General features: G+C 42.1%; 1 protein-coding gene, 1 long non-coding RNA gene and 1 pseudogene across 3 annotated transcripts; 2 read left to right on the top strand and 1 right to left on the bottom strand.

Moving 5' to 3' along the window:
• Positions 1 to 1,320: 1,320 nt before the first annotated feature.
• Positions 1,321 to 15,276, bottom strand: DSN1 (DSN1 component of MIS12 kinetochore complex). 2 transcript variants are annotated; one of them, XM_043602428.1, is made up of 11 exons: positions 14,851 to 15,276; positions 13,413 to 13,461; positions 12,865 to 13,191; positions 10,737 to 10,810; positions 9,789 to 9,861; positions 7,597 to 7,684; positions 5,627 to 5,686; positions 5,156 to 5,230; positions 3,844 to 3,991; positions 2,693 to 2,780; positions 1,321 to 2,112 (listed from the first exon to the last, which is right to left on the bottom strand). In XM_043602428.1, exons 2-11 carry the CDS (start codon positions 13,444 to 13,446, stop codon positions 2,030 to 2,032), a joined length of 1,050 nt encoding a protein of 349 aa, XP_043458363.1. In that variant the 5' UTR covers positions 13,447 to 13,461; positions 14,851 to 15,276; the 3' UTR covers positions 1,321 to 2,029. The 2 variants fall into 2 exon arrangements, with proteins under 2 accessions (XP_043458363.1, XP_043458364.1); XM_043602429.1 differs by lacking the exon at positions 12,865 to 13,191.
• Positions 8,377 to 8,620, top strand: LOC122496872 (annotated as a pseudogene).
• LOC122496310 lies at positions 15,274 to 17,370 on the top strand. The gene is made up of 2 exons (XR_006300759.1): positions 15,274 to 15,441; positions 17,079 to 17,370. It is a non-coding gene; the product is annotated as an uncharacterized LOC122496310 (long non-coding RNA).
• Positions 17,371 to 17,682: the final 312 nt, after the last annotated feature.

Genomic DNA, 17,682 nt, shown 5'->3' with positions numbered 1-17,682 from the left:
GATTGCTGAGTAATACTTCATGGTGTGTGTGTGTGTGTATATATGTATATATATACATATATATATATATATATACACACACACACACACACACACACACACACACATCTTCTTTATCCATTCATTCATTGATGGACATTTGACCTCTTTCCATACTTTGGCTATTGTTGACAGTGCTGCTATAAACATTGGGGTGCATGTGCCCCTTCAAAACAGCGTATCTGTATCCCTTGGATAAATACCTAGTAGTGAAATTGCTGGGTCATAGGGTAGTTCTATTTTTAATTTGTTGAGGAATCTCCATACTGTTTTCCAGAGTGGCTGCACCAGTTTGCATTCCCACCAGCAGTGCAAAAAAGATCCTTTCTCCACATCCTCGCCAACATCTGTCGCTGCCTGAGTTATTAATGTTAGCCATTCTGACAGGTGTGAGGTGGTATCTCATTGTGGTTTTGATTTATGTTTCCCTGATGATGATGTTGAGCATTTTTTCATGTGTTGGTTGGCCATCTGGATGTCTTGAGAAGTGTCTATTCGTGTCTTTTGCCCATTTTTTCACTGGATTGTTTTTTGGGTGCTGAGTTTGTTACGTACTTTATAGATTTTGGATACTAACCCTTTATCTGATATGTCATTTGCAAATATCTTCTCCCACTCCATCAGTTGCCTTTTAGTTTTGCTCATTGTTTCCTTCACAGTGCAGAAGCTTTTTATTTTGATGAGGTGCCAATAATTCATTTTTGCTTTGGTTTCCCTTGACTCCAGAGATGTGTTGAGTACGAAGTTGCTGCAGCCAACGTCAAAGAGGTTTTTGCCTGCTTTCTCCTCTAGGATTTCGATGGCTTTCTGTCTTAACATTTAGGTCCTTCGTCCATTTTTTTTACTTTTGTGTATGCTGTAAGAAAGAGGTCTAGGTTCATTTTTCTGCATGTCGCTGTCCAGTTTTCCAGTACCATTTACTGAAGAGATTGTCTTTATTCCATTGGGTAGTCTTTCCTGCTTTGTCAAAGATTAGTTGGCCATATGTTTCTGGGACCATTTCTGGGTTCTCTATTCTGTTCCATTGCTCTGAGTGTCTGTTTTTGTGCCATTTTTTAAAAATGTTTATTAATTTTTGCAAGAGAGCATGAGTGGGGAGGGGCAGAGAGAGAGGGAGACACAGAATCCAAAGCAGGCTCCAGGCTCTGAGCTGTCAGCACAGAGCCCAACACAAGGCCTGAACTCACAAACCACGAGATGATAACCTGAGCTGAAGTCAGACACTTAACCGACTGAGCCACCCAGGGTCCCCTTAAGAAAGGTTTTTATACACCCAAAACATACACAAAGACAAAAGAAAGCTTTTAATAATGTGCAATTTTATAATGCAAATTATTAAAAATAGAGAACAATGAAAAATAGTACTTAGCCTCTTTGTGCTATGAATCCAGGATTTAGGATATCAATTCAATATTAAAAGCTAAAGCACACTGTAGATAACAGGACAGAGAATAAGTGGTATTTCCTTCAATTTGGACATCATGTGAAGTGATACACATAGCCATGTGATGCAAACAATGTTCAAAACTTCACTACCTGAAATCACCTTCAGGGCCATACCAGAAAATCAGTCCCATTCCTTTCCTACCAGAATCCAACTTGACCCCTAAAATGTGTCCCTGGATTTGGTCCTGAATGACTCTGGATTGTTTCAAAACCTAAAAAACACCTTCACAAAATGAAGATTACTGACCATGAAGGATATTTAAAAGAATGGACTACTAGTTCTCAAGGTCATTTCACAATAGAAGTTGCAAGCATTTTGCACATTCTTGGAAAAAGTATCTATGCTACTCTTTCAGATGCATAAGTTCTGTCACTTTTAGAAAAAAACTGAAGTACTCTACATTCAGCCAGTTATCCTCAAAGGCAACAGGGCAGCTATCACCAGCTCAGACCACCATGCAATCACCATGTGCTGGGCATTCTTCCATTTCTCTCCTCTGGAGCACCTTATGGCAGGAAAGCTGCATGAAGTCACTGACAAGATCTAGAGCAATGGTGGGTTCCGCAGTTGAAGCTTGAGCAGTTTTCGAGCTGGTGACGGATCTAACTGCTGTATGCTTCTCTTCCCTGCAGAGGAAAGACAAAAGTAAATTTCAACTGAATTCAAATGACATTATTGAAAACTTGGTGTATGGACACTATGCCAGACACTGAAGGGCATTACAATGACAAACGAGAGAATCTCTGTCCTCAAGGAGAGAGCAGTCTGGTAGGAAAGCCAGCTGCAACTACAACCATAATACAACATAGTAAGAAAATTAAAGTATATATAGCAAACAATTTTGGGCTGGAGGAGGCCAGGAAAAGCAACAGGGAAGTAATGTCAGTGTCATTTAGTGGATTCTTGGAAGAATGAAGAGGAAAAAGGGCAAATAGATATTAAAAATATTGTATTTACTAAAACAACATGAGGGTTTGTGGGGACTTAGTTTTCAGTCTACTGTGCTCCTGTGGAATTTACATCGAGAAATTTCCCATCAACTTTGAGTACCCACAGCACAATAATTATTTTGAGGGGAGAAAAAGAAATCATCTGATATAGGCCTTACTCGGAGACCACATGCTTTGTTTGAAGGGCAGTTTGTATGTGAAGGGCTATCATACAGAAAATAGTGCAATCTCTAGTCCCCTCAAGACACACACTCACCAAGCTGTACTGACACCTTCTGGAGACACTGGGTACTTTCATCCATAAAAGCCTGCAGCTGCTTCACTGATCCCTGTAGTTCATCCATCTGCACAGGAAAGACAGATGTGAGCTGTAAGGGTCTGTGGCTTCTGTGATGTTCCTCAAAAATCGCCAGGCAAGCTCCCACTAAGGACCTTTGCCTTTGCTCTTTTTCAACCTGGAATGTTTCTGCCAGACATTTTGTTTGCTCCTCCTGATCCACACTCTGCACTTCTCCATGCTGCCCTATGCCCCGGGGCCACTACTGTGGATAATCTCAAACAGGATCCCGTGTCCTCTGACATCTGGGTCAGTTTAGCCAAGAGGAAGCCCATGTGTAAGGGAGACGAATGAAGTCAGGATATTTTTACCCAGGCTCCTGGAAGGGTCATCTTGGGTTAGTTTTGTCTCTTAGCTGCAGGTCATGGCTCTCTTTTCCCTCCCTCCGCCCTTCAGTCCTAGGGATAGTAAGAGCTCAGCTGCCTCTGAGCCCCAGGTTACTTCAACTAACCCTTTTGGTTTCCTCAATACCCACACTTTATACATCACTTTTTCAATTACCCTTTATCAAGTGTCATCTGCTTCCTGTTGATACTTGGAGTGATACAATACTATTCTCCCAAATGTCCTCATGGCTCACTTCCTCCTTTCTTTCAAGTCTCTGTCCTTAGAAGGACCAGGGGCACCTAAGTGGCTCAGTCGATTGAGTGTCTGGCTCTTGATTTCAGCTCAGATCACGATCTTATAGTTCATAGGATCAAGCCACGTGTCAGGCTCTGCATGGACAGCATAGAGCCTGCTTGGGGTCTTCTCTCTCCGCCCCTTCCCCAACTTGTGAACGTGCTCTCTCTCCTCAAAATAAATATTTTTAAAAAAAGGTACCTTAGGGGAATAATCAACAACTGCTCTATACAGCAACCTGCTGCCCTTCCTGTATATTCTCCCCTACTCTGCTTTATTGGCTCTTAACACAATCAATCAATCAATCAATCAATCAATATTGATTGTCTCTCCATGTTTCCCCAAGGTAGAGCTGAATATACTTATTACACATATTCTCCAGGTGTCGTAATTTCCAAGGATGACAAGATAGGTAAACCAAATAACCAAATAAACATGAGCCAACTAACCATCAACTCCATATAATCAAAGATTTTGTTCTGGTTCTGCAATATCTTCTGGTAGTCAGGCTTTGTGTGAAGGACTTCACTCTGGGAAGACCCAAGAAATGTTGCAGGTTCCACTTCAACTTCGGTAACTTTGGTTTCAACTGATTCTCTGAAAATAAAATAGAACAAAAGAGCTTTCAAGGAATTTTATAATCATTTTCTGGGGGAAGATAATGTAAAACGACTTGGGGAAAAAACGATGACCTGGGGATTTCTTTCTGGAAATCAAGGTCTCTAATCTTTTTCCGAAAAAATGCTGGGTCACTTCAATTATCTACAATAACTGAATATGATGGAGAGTGCATGAAAATTGATCACTCCCACAATTTCCTGACTGCTAGACCCTGCCATTTCACCTCAATTAACACTTACAATAACCCAATGAGGTAGACACTACTACCACCCCCATTTTCAAGTGAGGAACTTCAGGTTTAGAGATTAAGTCGCTTGCCCACAATCACAGAATGAAGAAACAAGTATTTGAACAGAGACAGTCGGCTTCCAGAAGCATTCCTCTTAACTAACAAGCTAGGCCACAACAAAAGTTTTTATTCTGAAACTGCCATCTTATATATTACCTATCTTCATAAACAGCACATGTAAGGGGTGAATAAAGTAAATGGTAACAATCAATGCCTAGACTGGAGAAGTTTTTCAAACCATGTTTCTCAAAGCACCTCTCTACTAAGAAGACACTTCCACAGTTACATTTTATATTTGGGCCCAGCTGAGTTTCTTTTGGGAAAAAAAAGCTTAAAATCACTGGCTTAAATGACCAACTAAATCAAGTCTAGCACTTTCCCACTTTCTTATGCCTTTAAGACCCAGACAAAGTTCCTCTCTCTTCTGTACACCCTCTTTCATCACCCCTTCCATGTCCTTGCATCTCCATGAAGGACCTGAAGAGCATTCTCTCCCATACCTGCAGCTCAAAGGCCATGTGCAAACTGAAGTCCCCTGTTTTTGGCCCAACCCCAGGTGCCCTGGTAGAAGGCAGAGATGTGCCTGTCTCCCCCCAGGATGTGTAATAGCAGCCACGGGCACAGAAGCAGTTCTGTTCTTTGACCGAAAATAGGGATATTCACTCTTCTTCCCCATCCCTCAATTCTCCATTTATAATCCTAGAGTGCTAATAACACATTTTATAGAGCTTTGATGAATTGACTGGCTTGTGAGAAAGGATTCATCGTTCAATCTGTGCTAACAGAACTGAAATCAATTCAAATTCCACAAGGTAAAAAGATAGCTTCCTATTTCCAGTCACAGATCTAACCTGGAAATGATGTCTTCAGCCTCCTTCTGGTATTGTTGCAAGAGCTGATCCCAAGACTGACGTTCTAAAGAAAATCTACAGGATCAGGAAAAAAAACATTCAGTTAATTTTTGATTACATTCTGAATCATTCAAGGCCACAGTAAGTACATTAGGTGTCTGCTCTGGTTCTAAAATGTGAAAAAAAAGGTCATTAAAGGATTAGAAAGCCTGAGTGATTCAGAGGATATTATTTAATCAAATCAAACCTGAGTTCTTTAAGTCAAATTAACACTTTTATTTCCTAGACTCCATTCTATGAAACTGGCCAAGAGTACAGCCCACAAGATCCCAATATGCAGCTTTCTAAATTCTAGTGTTTACACACCAGTATTGACACTCTAAATGGGGTATTTACTATTCATTTCTCCCAGAACTAGTTATTTTCCCTAGATGAATTTAGATAGTCCAATAAAGGATCATTTTCACTTACTTTGTTATGTATTCCTTCATCTCAGCCACTGATGTTTCCAGAGACAAATCTGATGCTTTTCTGGAATACAGATAGGATTATAAGATCAACATAAATCTTTCAAGAGCAGTTGCTTTTTTTTTTTTTTTTTTTAATTTTTTTTTTTTCCAACGTTTATTTATTTTTGGGACAGAGAGAGACAGAGCATGAACGGGGGAGGGGCAGAGAGAGAGGGAGACACAGAATCGGAAACAGGCTCCAGGCTCTGAGCCATCAGCCCAGAGCCCGACGCGGGGCTCGAACTCACGGACCGCGAGATCGTGACCTGGCTGAAGTCGGACGCTTAACCGACTGCGCCACCCAGGCGCCCCCAAGAGCAGTTGCTTTTAATAGGATGTCTTACATAATTTTAATGGCAATAAAAGATGTTCAGAATTTATCTTTCAACAAGTATTTATTCTTGGGCTCTCACTTTTGTAGTAGATAAGTTTCCTCAGTGGTTGCTTTATTTTCTGTTTCTCTCATCAATTCCAATTGACCCATAGCCAGATTAACCTTCACTAAAATATTCCTTTTTTTTTTTCCTTGTCTAAAACTGTGACCCTCTACTGCATTCCTAATAAAAGTCAAAATTCCTTAACCTGGCACTTAAGGCTATGTTCTGGCTCCGATTAGCTTGTTAGCTTTGATTCCAACTATTGCCTTTCACCTATTCTGCCCATATAATCTCACTCGGCCTCACCCTCAAATATCTGGAGTTTTCCATCTCCAAACTTTTGTTCACATCACTTTTAAATTTTTTTACATGTTTATTTCTGAGAGACAGACAGAGAGACAAAGGAGATACAGAATCTGAAGCAGGTTTGAGGCTTCAAGCTGTCAGCACAGAGCCTGACATAGGGCTCAAACCCACGAACCGTGAGGTCATGACCTGAGCCGAAGTAGCACACTTAACAGACTGATCCACCCAGGTGCCCCTTTGCATATTATTTTTCAGTCTATTCTTTTTATGTCATCTTTTAAGGCCCAACAATACTTTTGTATATGACCTTCTTGTCTTCACACTTAAAATTAAGCTGTCAGTGGACAGAGATTGTATTTTACTCATACCAATGGCTTAGCTCAGTTGGATGATTAATCCTGATGGAAAGCAGGCACTGAAAATGCCAAAATCCTCCAGATATACTTGGTACTCTACCTGGCAAGACAAATTAGTTGTGCCACCTTTCATGTTTCTCTACCAAAGTCTGTGACACACAGCTTCTATCACTTCTGGCCTGGATGCAGCAGCCAGTGGCTTAAATACACCGCATTTTTAGGGATACTGTGTCAAGCCAACAGATTTTTCATTTCCTGAATAGTAATGTTAATTCTAAGGGTCTGTGTGTGAGAAAGTAGATCTTTGTGAAGTCAAAATTAAAAAGTTTCTGATGTAGGCCCAAGTGACAGGATTTGCTGCAGGACAGGAGGTAGAGAGTTGGACCCTGCCCCTACAGAGTAACTACCAGTTTGGGGCCAGAATTTTAAAAATTCTCTGAATAGTCTTGCTTGCCAACAGCTAAAGAACATAGTTTACCACCAACTTGCATAGCTAGCAAAGATCTGAACAATGTTTTCCCCCTCATCGTTCCATGGCTGGTTCCTTCTCACTACCCAGGTCTTATAGATCTCAGTCCAAAGGTCAATTCATTACAGGTCTTCTCTAAACACTAGCCAAAGTTGCCCACCCCCTCAAACCACTATCATAGTTACTGACTTCTTAGATTATCACTACCTGAAATCTTTATTTTCTATGTATTCATCTGATTGTCTCTATTAAAATCCATAAGAAGAGAGAACTTGCTTGACTTACGTATCACTTTATCTCCAGCATCTAGAAGAGCCTGGTGTGTATAAGATGCTGGATAAATGTTTGAGTGAATGAACAAACTAATTATAATGGAAAGTCTTCATTTAATTATCATTTAGGACAGAAGGGGAACTGCACACACCCTTTTGAATCTTCAAAACATTTCTGTAAAGTTCCATTACTTTCCAGGCTCTCTGCAAAATGTTTCAATTCCTCAGAAAGAGAAGATGCTAGAACAGAAATAAAGTACATGTTGTAAAATAAAAAGAATATGAATTTTCACAGCAAGCTGCTGACAATGACATAACATACTTAAGGTGGTCTTAGCTCTAGGATCCCCTATTACATTCTGGCCTTCTTACCCATTCAAAGTAGTAGTATAAATGTGCAGAAAGATTTTATCTTTTTTCTTTGGGCCAGTATAGATAAAATGGAAGACAATTCCTCTTTATGACATGTATGATAGTTTTTCTTTTAATACTTGACTGGTGAAAAAGCATTTAAAAGGTATACATGCACTGACATTACATTCTATCCAAGATTTCAAAAGCCTGCACTGAAAAGAACATATTACAGAAGTCAGGCAACAGGCAAGAGCTTAATGAAAAATGTTGAAGGAGAATAAAGAATTATGGGCATAAGGGAAAGACTTGTCTCTGCTTAGCTTTGGAAGCCTTGGAAGCTCATATATTTCTAGGTCTTTTAAGTAGGTAACACTGAATTTTTCTGACCCTGGATAATTGTGTAGTTATACTATAAATAGCTACTTCCTAGAAAGTTAAAAATGGATTCCTGAGAATATTTGTAACGTATATCACACATTAACAGCTAATTTCCTTAATGTATACGGTTCCTACAAATCACTATAAAAAAGCCAACATCCCAATTTTCAAAAATGAACAAAGGAGCCTTTCTGGCAGTGATGACCTCCCCACGAGAACATCCTGTCATGAAGGGCCTCCCAGAAGAGGAAGCACACAAGAAGCACCTGGTGCAGAACCCCAACTCCTACTTCATGGACGTGAAGTGCCCATGATGCTACAAAATCACCACCATCTTTAGCCATGCACAAACATGAGTTTTTGTGTGCTCCACTGTCCTTTGCCAGCCTACAGGAGGAAGTGAGGCTTACAGAAGGATGCTCCTTCACACAGAAGCAGCACTAAAAGCAACCTGAATCAAGATGAGTGGGAAATGATCCCAATCAATACATTTTGGATTAAAAAAAAAAACAACAAAGGATACAAACAATACACCGAAAATGAAGTATAAATGGCTCTAAAAAAAAGAAAAAATGCTTATCTTCTTTGAAAGAGAAAGGACCACAGATTAAGACTAGACAATACTTTGTATCACCTACCAAATAGTAAAAAATCTGAATTGTTTAATAAAACTGTTGTGAGTATATGGGGCGCCTGGGTGGCTCAGTCAGTTGAGTGTCCGACTTCAGCTCAGGTCATGATCTCGCAGTTTGTGGGTTCAAGCCCTGCATCAGGCTCTGTGCTCAGAGCCTGGAGCCTGCTTTAGATTCTGTGTCTCCCTCTCTCACTGCCCCTCCCCTGCTCATGCTCTCTCAAAAATGAACATTAAAAAAAATTAAAAAACAAACAAAACTATTGTGAGTATGAAAAAATAGGTACTTGCATATATTACTGGTAGGAGAATTGGTAAAACATTTCTAGAAGGCAGTCTGGTATTCCTAACATTTCATTTGACCTATGTAATTCCAATTCTAGAAATTTATCTTATTTTTACTTGCATATGTACCTGAAGGCTTCTGTAAGAAGATGTTCATTAACCCATTCATTGTAATAGCAAAAGACTGGAAACCCTAAAAGCCCATCAGTAAAGAACTGACTAAATCATATATGGTACGTTTATAAAATGAAATATTGTATGGCTACTAAACTGTCAAAACAGTTCTATGTGTGCAATACCGAATGATGTGCAAGACAAACTGTTAGGTTAAAAAAAACAAGACAAGGTAAAGAAGAGTACAGAGAGCATTATTCACTTGATATTAATGTAAAAATGTTGGAAATCCAGCAACATCTCTGCGATGATACATAAGAAGCTGGTGATTATAGTGGCCTCTGTACAGAGGAGGTGGCCTGGTTTGGGTGGGAGGCAAGCTTATTTTTCACTTTTATACCTTCTGAATGTCATAAGCATATACTCTTATTTTTTAAACACAATTCTAAAATATAAAGGGAGGGCTGGTTTTGTGAGCCAGCAGCTCCTATAAATGGGGATCCTGAAAGTGGGACTTCGACTGACCTTAACAGGAGGTAAAGCCCAAGGCCAAAGCTTGCTCATTTATTCTTAGCAACTTACCTTTGGCTCTAAAACTTTCAAGACTGAAGCCCTCAGTGTCCTTTAGGAAAGGTTCAAGTTTCTGAACTGAGAACTAAATAAAGAAAAGCATTTTCAAAAAAAAAAAAAAAAAAAAGTATTTTCAGTACAACAACAAAGATTTTTCAGACCAGTCCTGAGTTCATGTAATTTCATGTTTAATCAATGTGAAACTAAACATGATTTAGTTTTTATACCTAACATTTTTCATACAAATAAGTAGATCAGGAAAAATCTCTTTGTTGTTCAGACTATACATTATGATTTTCAGTTCAGAGAAACATGGCCATTTAATTAACACAAATGATGCTCTTATCTAAACTGATGTAATTACCAGTTAGCCATATAATTCCCACTCACTATGTAGTCGGACCTCAAATGTCTGCTTTAACTTACTGACCTCCACGCACTTCAAATTCCCATCATTTGCTGTCAATGGACAAAATATACTAGATTGAAGAAATCTGACTATTAGCTGCTCAGTTAGCAGCAGCAGCACCAGTGGGACTGGTAGAGAGCCTAGTCCAGAGAGAAATCAGCTGCTGCTTTGATTAAATCTGGCTTTTAAATTAATACAACTAGAGAAAAACGTCTTTTAATCTTTATTTTGAGAGAGAGAAAGAGCGTGTGCGTGCACAACAGCCAAGGGGAAGGACAGAGAGTGGGGGAGACACGGAATCGGAAGCAGGCTCCAGTCTCTGAGCTGTCAGCACAGAGCCCGATGTGGGGCTTGAAGCCACAAACCGAACTGCGAGACCATGACCTGAGTCAAAGTCTGACACTTAACCAACTGAGACACCCAGGTGCCCCGAAACACCTTTTAATCTTAATTGATGGCATCACACACACAGTATTGATCTCTCTTTGGGGCCATCACAGCAACAGTTGAAAAAAAAAAAAGAAAGTATTTCCCAGTCCTAAGAATCTCACCTGGAAACTGGAAAGCAGGAGAGCGCCAAGCCGTTTGCTTTCTGCTAAGTTGGCACTGATAGATCTGCTGAGCTCTAACATAAAAATCACACTTTAAGGAGCTGGATACTAACACAGTTAGCAAAGTTAAAAAAAACAAAAAACCAAAAACCCCAAAAAACCACTTTCCTCCTTCTTGATGCAGCTCAACTCCAGGCATTCTAACTTTAACTTCAAAAAGTTATTAAGAACTTTTTACAGATTACATTAAAATCTTGTCTGTTAAACAACATAGATGAAAAATAACTTAAAAAATAACTTAATTTTTTTGATGTTTTATAGTCATCACTTAAAGAAAGTAAATGAGAACATCTGAGCATTTTTATGACAGATACAGTGTGCCTTCTTTTTTTAAGTAGGCCCCATGCCTAATGTGGGGCCTGAGTTCAGGACGTGGAGATCCTGAGATCAAGAGTCGCATCTTCTACAACTGAGCCAGCCAGGCACCCCTGCAATGTGCTTTAAATACGGTCTTGTAAATTATGAGCTCCATTTTACAGAAGGGAACACTGAAGCTCAGAGGGCAGATTACTTGTTTGAGGCCAGAGATTGGTGAAGCCAGACTTCAATCCCAAGTCTGTCACCAAAAAAGTGTAGTTTCCCACTAATAGCCATGCTGCCTCTCTATATTAACCTAATAATAACATTAATAATTTATTGAACACTTATTATATAAAAGGCACTTCATTAAATGCTATGCACACTTCATTAAAACTGAAGGCAAGTATCTTATCAATTCCATTTTATAAAAGACACTGAGGCACAAAGGCCGCGTGATGGGTAACTTGCCCAAGGCCACATGGTGAGTCAGCCTGAATTAGATCGGCATTTTACATTAATTACACCACTAAATCCTCAAACAACTACAAGATATAGACACTTTTTTTAAAAATTATGTCCAAAAACATCAATTATTATACAGCAAAGGAAGTGTGCTCTGAGTATTTGAGATACGTGTACTTTTGTCCTCCAGCTACAGCTGGCTTCAAGTGTTTTTATTTCTTGTCTCCTGATTATTTCTCATTGCTGTAAGTGGAAAAAACAGGATACCTTCTGCCTATAACCAGAGAAACCTGGCAAGTGGGCAGGAATAACTAATCTTTTACATCGTGGATTTTCCGTTATATAGAATTTTAGGTCCACATGCTCTGGAACAGAGACGGAGGTAGGGGTGACCTTAATCAAGGAACTGCTGCTGTTGTCTTGGCACACCTGTGGGGTCAAGTGCATGAACACAAGTGTGGCGGCAATTTTCTGATAAGCTAAATGGCTATTTTTACCCAGATTTCCTTCAGACATCAGGTCATCTGGAAGTGAACTAATATCTTTAAAATAATCACAATAGCTTAACATTTGAGCTATTTACTTACTATATGGCCAAGTACTGTGTCATATGTATCAATTCATTTAATTCTCAAACAACCGTGTGAAATAGATATTATTTCATCCCATTTGCTGATTGGGACCATAAGGCAAAGGAGATTAAGTAATCTACTCAAGGTCACACAACTAGTAAATTCTTCGAAATGTGCTGGACTTTCCACATTAAATATTGTATTTCAATGCTTACTGAGATACAATTATTATTGTAAACTCACACAAATCACATTTAAATATGGCATATCTAAAAACTTAGTTTTCACTGAGATATTTTACATGCCTCTTCCCTCTGAAAGATTTTCAGTTATAAAGCTTAAAATCTGGTAGCAACCCACTCACCTTCTGTTTCACTTTAGGAAATGAGACAGAAAGCCATACAAAGAAATCTTTAATGCCTCTTCTCCTAGCAGAGGTGAGTGTTGAACAACTGTAAATTAGAATTTCTGTTCATGGTAGAGATTACAATGGACAGCTACTAACATAAATAGCAGTCATACTGAACACTTACTGGGTGTTTGACATTAGTGCTTATGATCTTAGAATATCCCCCATATAGAAGAGGAAACTGGTTGAGAGAGGTGACATGATTTGCTCAGTCACGTAACTAGTAAGTAGCAAAGTCAGGTAATCCCACTACATTCTTTCTGCCATAACTCACTGCCTCTTATCTGAGCTGGAACTCCACTGCCTTAGGTACATAGCATCCCACCTGTGATGCCCTGATGAAAGGGAGGCAGTGACTTCCGCCGGTTCATTTCCTTCATACTTGCTCGCCTCCAAGATTGACTCTTATCTTGATGATCGGAAGATTGTTCTTGGGGGGACAAATGAAGGAACCTGGACTGAAGTCCTTCCTGGTGGCTGAGATCACAACTTCCTCCCACTTTAGGGCTAGAGCCAAGGTAAATTCTTTCCTTTGAAACGCCTTGAGTTATCTCCAGGGAGGCAGGTGATTTATTACACACTTCCACAGGGATGGTATCCGATTCCAGTTGATGATCATGAGTCTTAGATGTCACCGGTTCTTCTTCTAGCACTTGTTATGAAAAAGTCAAAATACAAAATCAAACCCACCACAACTATGCATCTGAGCAAAAAGGTGGACAAAGAAAATGTATGCCCCAGATCATAGAAACAGTGAGGAAGCATCTCTGCAAACATGTAAATATGATTCTAGATGCACCAGGGAGCCAGAGAAATGTTTATCTATAGCTTAGAAACCTGAACCCAAAGCAAGAGCAATTTTACAATACTCACCTTCCACGGTCTCTGATCTAAATACTGAGGTCATTCTGGATGAAGCACCCTGAAAATAGGAAAACAAAGCGATCTGTTCTCCACATTTCAGCCCCAGTCTCAATGAGGCTTTAGTACCCCAGAAGAGACCTTGTATTGTTCAGCCTTTCTGAACTGCTTGCTCATCTCTGCCCCATGAAATTCTACCTACATGACAAGGCCCAGTTTCACCTCCTCCACCTCCTCCAGAGACTACCAGCGGGTTCATCACCTCCTGTACTGACTTTCTACAGAATTCATCGTTAAAAATACTTATGTCTCCCTTAACACATACCCTCCTTTATTACCAATTATTTTTTAAATAGTCCCTAATATTCTAGATGGCATTATGATCTGCATGGTCTTCCAAACTAGAAAAATCACATCACCCTTTACTTCTTATATTTAATCTCCAGATGCAAAGTCCTGTCCGTCCTACCTCCAACAGTCTCTGGAAAGCTTTTCTCCACTGCCAGTTCCACTCTCAGAACTTCCACCATCTCCTTTTCCCTCCCCAGAATAATCTTACAGCCTCTCCACTAGTCCTCAAACATCTAGCACTGCTCCTCTCCAATCCATTCTTTGGACAGCAGCAGAGTCTTCCAGCATCTTCAGTACCTTTCATAAACTAGCCCTAACTTACCCATCCTGCTCCCTCCTGCCACTCCCAGCCCCTGCACCACTTTTGAATCTTTACACACACTGCCTGTGAAACTTACTCAACCTTTCTAATGTAGCTCAAATGTGAAACTTTCCAACCACTTCTCTTTGGCAAAGTTGGTTGCTCCACCCCCTAGTTTTCCTCCCCAGCCAGGATATATCTGTATTCCCAGTGGCTGTCACAGACAACTAACTGGAAGGCAAGGAAGGACATGGCTGAGGCATCTCTGCATCTTCCGCGATTACCCCTCCCTTCCAGCAGAAATCTGTATGGGGGGAGGGGAAGACTCTAAATAAAGAGAAATATAGAGAGAGGAACAGCTGGGAAAGGTAACAGAACGTGTGAGTAAGTCAAGGATCTTCATCCCCACAGTTAGTGCTGTATCACAGATTGAAGCCTGGATAATAACAGCAACAAATGTCATTTGTTAAGCTGCTTGTTAAGCTATAATTATATGCCACGATCTGCGTATGTTCAAAAGCGTTTTATTTGCATCATTAGCTCATTATACCGATTAACTCTTTCCACAGCTCGGTAAATGCTGTCATTAATTCCTCCCTGCAGATAAGGGAGGTGGGGTTTAGAAGGGCAAAAGCCTGGCCCACTGGAGACAGCCATGGGGGGATGGGCGGGGGCGGAATTCGAACCCAGGCCTGTGACCCACCCTGAGCCCTCAAACACCTTTCTGCAGTCTAGACACCCGGCTCTGAAAATAGGCCCCGAGCGAGAGGCGCGGCCGACCTTTCGGAATCCTCTTACCAGGAGGAGGCCGCAGTGCCCCAGGTCCCCAAAGTCTGGGGGCGGCGACCGGTCTGGGCTGGGCGGAGACGTCCGACGCCAAGGAAGCTGGGGAGGGTGTGAGCCGGTGGGTCTGGTGGAAAGGTCTGTGACTTCCTGACCTCGGGAAGACACCAGTCTAGCCCGTAGCCTCCGCCCCTGAGATACAAGCCCGCAAATCACTCTCCGCCGCCACAGGTAGCCCTTCGAGCCTCTGCGCCACTGCGGCAGTCTACGGAACAGTCCGCGAGCCGCGCCACCACCCGCGCCTCCGCTTCCGAAAAGTCCCGCCAATCAAGGGCGCATGCGTAGTTGACAGCCTCTCGCGTCCGTGCACGCGTGCGCAGAACGCCGGCCTCCTTGGAAGCGCATGCGTAGACTAGTATTCAAGCCTCGGCGTTCTGACCGCTTCTGTCGAGTCCTTACTGGTCCAAATCGGGCAGCGTAACCCATTTCCCCAGCTACGCCGCGCCCGGGGAGTCCCCATCTACGGACTGGACGCCACTTCATCTTGTCGTTTGTGTCTGACACGCCCAGAGCCCATTGAAGTTGGGGAAGCCGAGGCCCAGAGAGGTACTTGCCAAAGGAATACAGTGGGCCACAGGGCATCTGATGCCCTGCCCCCGTTAGGCCATGGTCCCCGCCCTGTCTTTGCATTGTTAGTTACAAAAACGCGGGCCTGGTCTCTCCCAGGACGAAATGGAGCTCTGTACTCAAGTTTGTTTCATTCTATCCTACTCCTACTCTAGCACTTTTTCTTTCTGTGTTCCCTTCAATACTTGGCAAAATTCAGGAATTCTCCTTTGTAGCCTTATTGCAGGCCACCCCCTCCCCAAACTGCTTACAGCTCCTCTGCCTACCCCTATTGCTTCTTCCCTCTGCTCCTTTGCTCAAGCCGTTCCCTCTGGGTAGCCCATTCCAGCTTTATCTTGCAAAATTCTCCAATTTTAAGCCAAAATTGGGAATTAATCCCTCTCAGATTCTTCTTTGAGACTCCAGGCTGAAAATTAATATGCTCCCAGAAGCCCAACCGTGCCTATTCCACTATCCCTTGCTGGCATGGGAGCGAGCCCCCAGAGAGCAGGCTGCTTCTTCAGCACCTAGCATGAGGCCATGGAAATGTCCCCTTGCGTATGCGGTCCTTTCAGATCTGAAACCAAATGTTGAATTATTAGAAGCCCATAAAGTGAAAGACGAATTGGGGAGGAACAGCTGGAATATGACTGTGGTCATCCTTCCATAGCAGCTACGGTCCTTGGAAGAGTTTTCTGATAGGAGGTAGAAATCTCCCTTCCTGTAATTTTCCACCCTGTGGTTCCAACCTGCTGGTTCTAATGGCCATCTGAAAACAGATTTGCTCTTGGTCCCCTGAATATCACACTCTGGGGGCTCAGTGGTACCCAGTTCCTTCTATGTCTGCCCACCTCTATCAAGTCGTTGTTTGTCAGTGTCCCAAGAACAGAACACTGTTCCCAGCCAGGACTGGTCATCCTGAGGCACAGTGAGAATACTGCTTCACGGATTCCAGACCCAGTACATCCTCTGTGCTTTCTCTGCTTTCAATTCTCCCATGGTTTCCGACTGTCCACACGATGTGTACATTCCTTCCCTCGTAAGGCACTGCATGATCTGACTCTCCTTTTTCATCACTCCTCACTCCAGTGACAACCTTTGGTTCCTGTTGTGCTCTGTTCTCTGCTAGGCTTTGGTACATGCAGTGCCTCCCCTGGAGCCACCTCCCATCAGCGTCCTGCCTATAATATACCACTATCCCCTTCATTTACTCACCATCTCAACCTCGGGTGCTAGTTCATATATCCTTTCTGTGAGGCCTTCCAATTCCTCTTGGCTCCCTGAACACCCTGGGTTCCCCCTACCATTGACATTTGCTTTCCTGTCTTCCAGGCCCATCCACTGCATTCTCAATGCCTAGCACAGGCCTGGCTGTTGTTAGTCTCTCCCCCGCCTCCTGCCACACCCCTAGAAAAAAATAAGAGGGACAGAGATGTAGATTTTTCATATGATAGCCAGTTTCCAAGATGGTCCCCACTGAGCTCTGATTCCTGCCGTTCATGCTCTGTGTGTTCTTCTCCCACACTGAGTAGGGCTGACCTGTATAACCAAGAAGATACTGCAGAAATGACTGTGATTTTCAAAGTTTAGTCAAAAAGCATTGTGACTTCTCCCCTGCGTTCTCATACCTGCTCTAGGGTAAGCCAGCTGCCATGTTGTGAGGATACTCAAGCAGCCCTATGGAAAGGTCTATGTGGGGAAAAACTGAGGCCTCCCGCCAACAATGACTTGCCAGGCACAGGCGTGAGCCACCTTGCAAATGGATCTTCTAGTCCAAGTCAAGCCTCCACATGACTGCAGCCTGATTGACCCTTGACAGCAACCTCTTGAGATGCTAAATCGGAACTACCCAGCTCTCAAATTCTGGATTCACAGCACCTGTGATCCAATAAATGTTTTTGGGCCAATTACACTATAATAGATAACTGACCCATGTCTAATGTGTCCTCTTTATTTTTTCTATGATAAATGTTTTAAAGTTTTTTGTAGAAAATAATATTTTTTGAACACTCTGCATGTTTTTCAGTGGTCATATCACACATTCTAGGAGGCTCTGAGATGTAAGGAGTCACCATCTGGAACCCCTGGTGGCCCCTCACAAGTGACGCCAAGCCAGCCAGTTGGCTGTGGCATTCCCAGGACTCCCTCCTTTCCAGGCATCTGGGCTGGGGTTGGAGGGGGGAAGAGTCGGATTTCAGATCTGATGGGGGCCCCACCCACCCTGTAAGAGAAATCAGAGAG

This window comes from Prionailurus bengalensis, chromosome A3 (assembly GCF_016509475.1).
Source record: "Prionailurus bengalensis isolate Pbe53 chromosome A3, Fcat_Pben_1.1_paternal_pri, whole genome shotgun sequence".
In the NCBI taxonomy this organism is placed as follows: Eukaryota; Metazoa; Chordata; class Mammalia; order Carnivora; family Felidae; genus Prionailurus; species Prionailurus bengalensis.
Note: the sequence above shows the minus strand (reverse complement) of the source record. Positions and strands in the feature narration are given on the sequence as shown.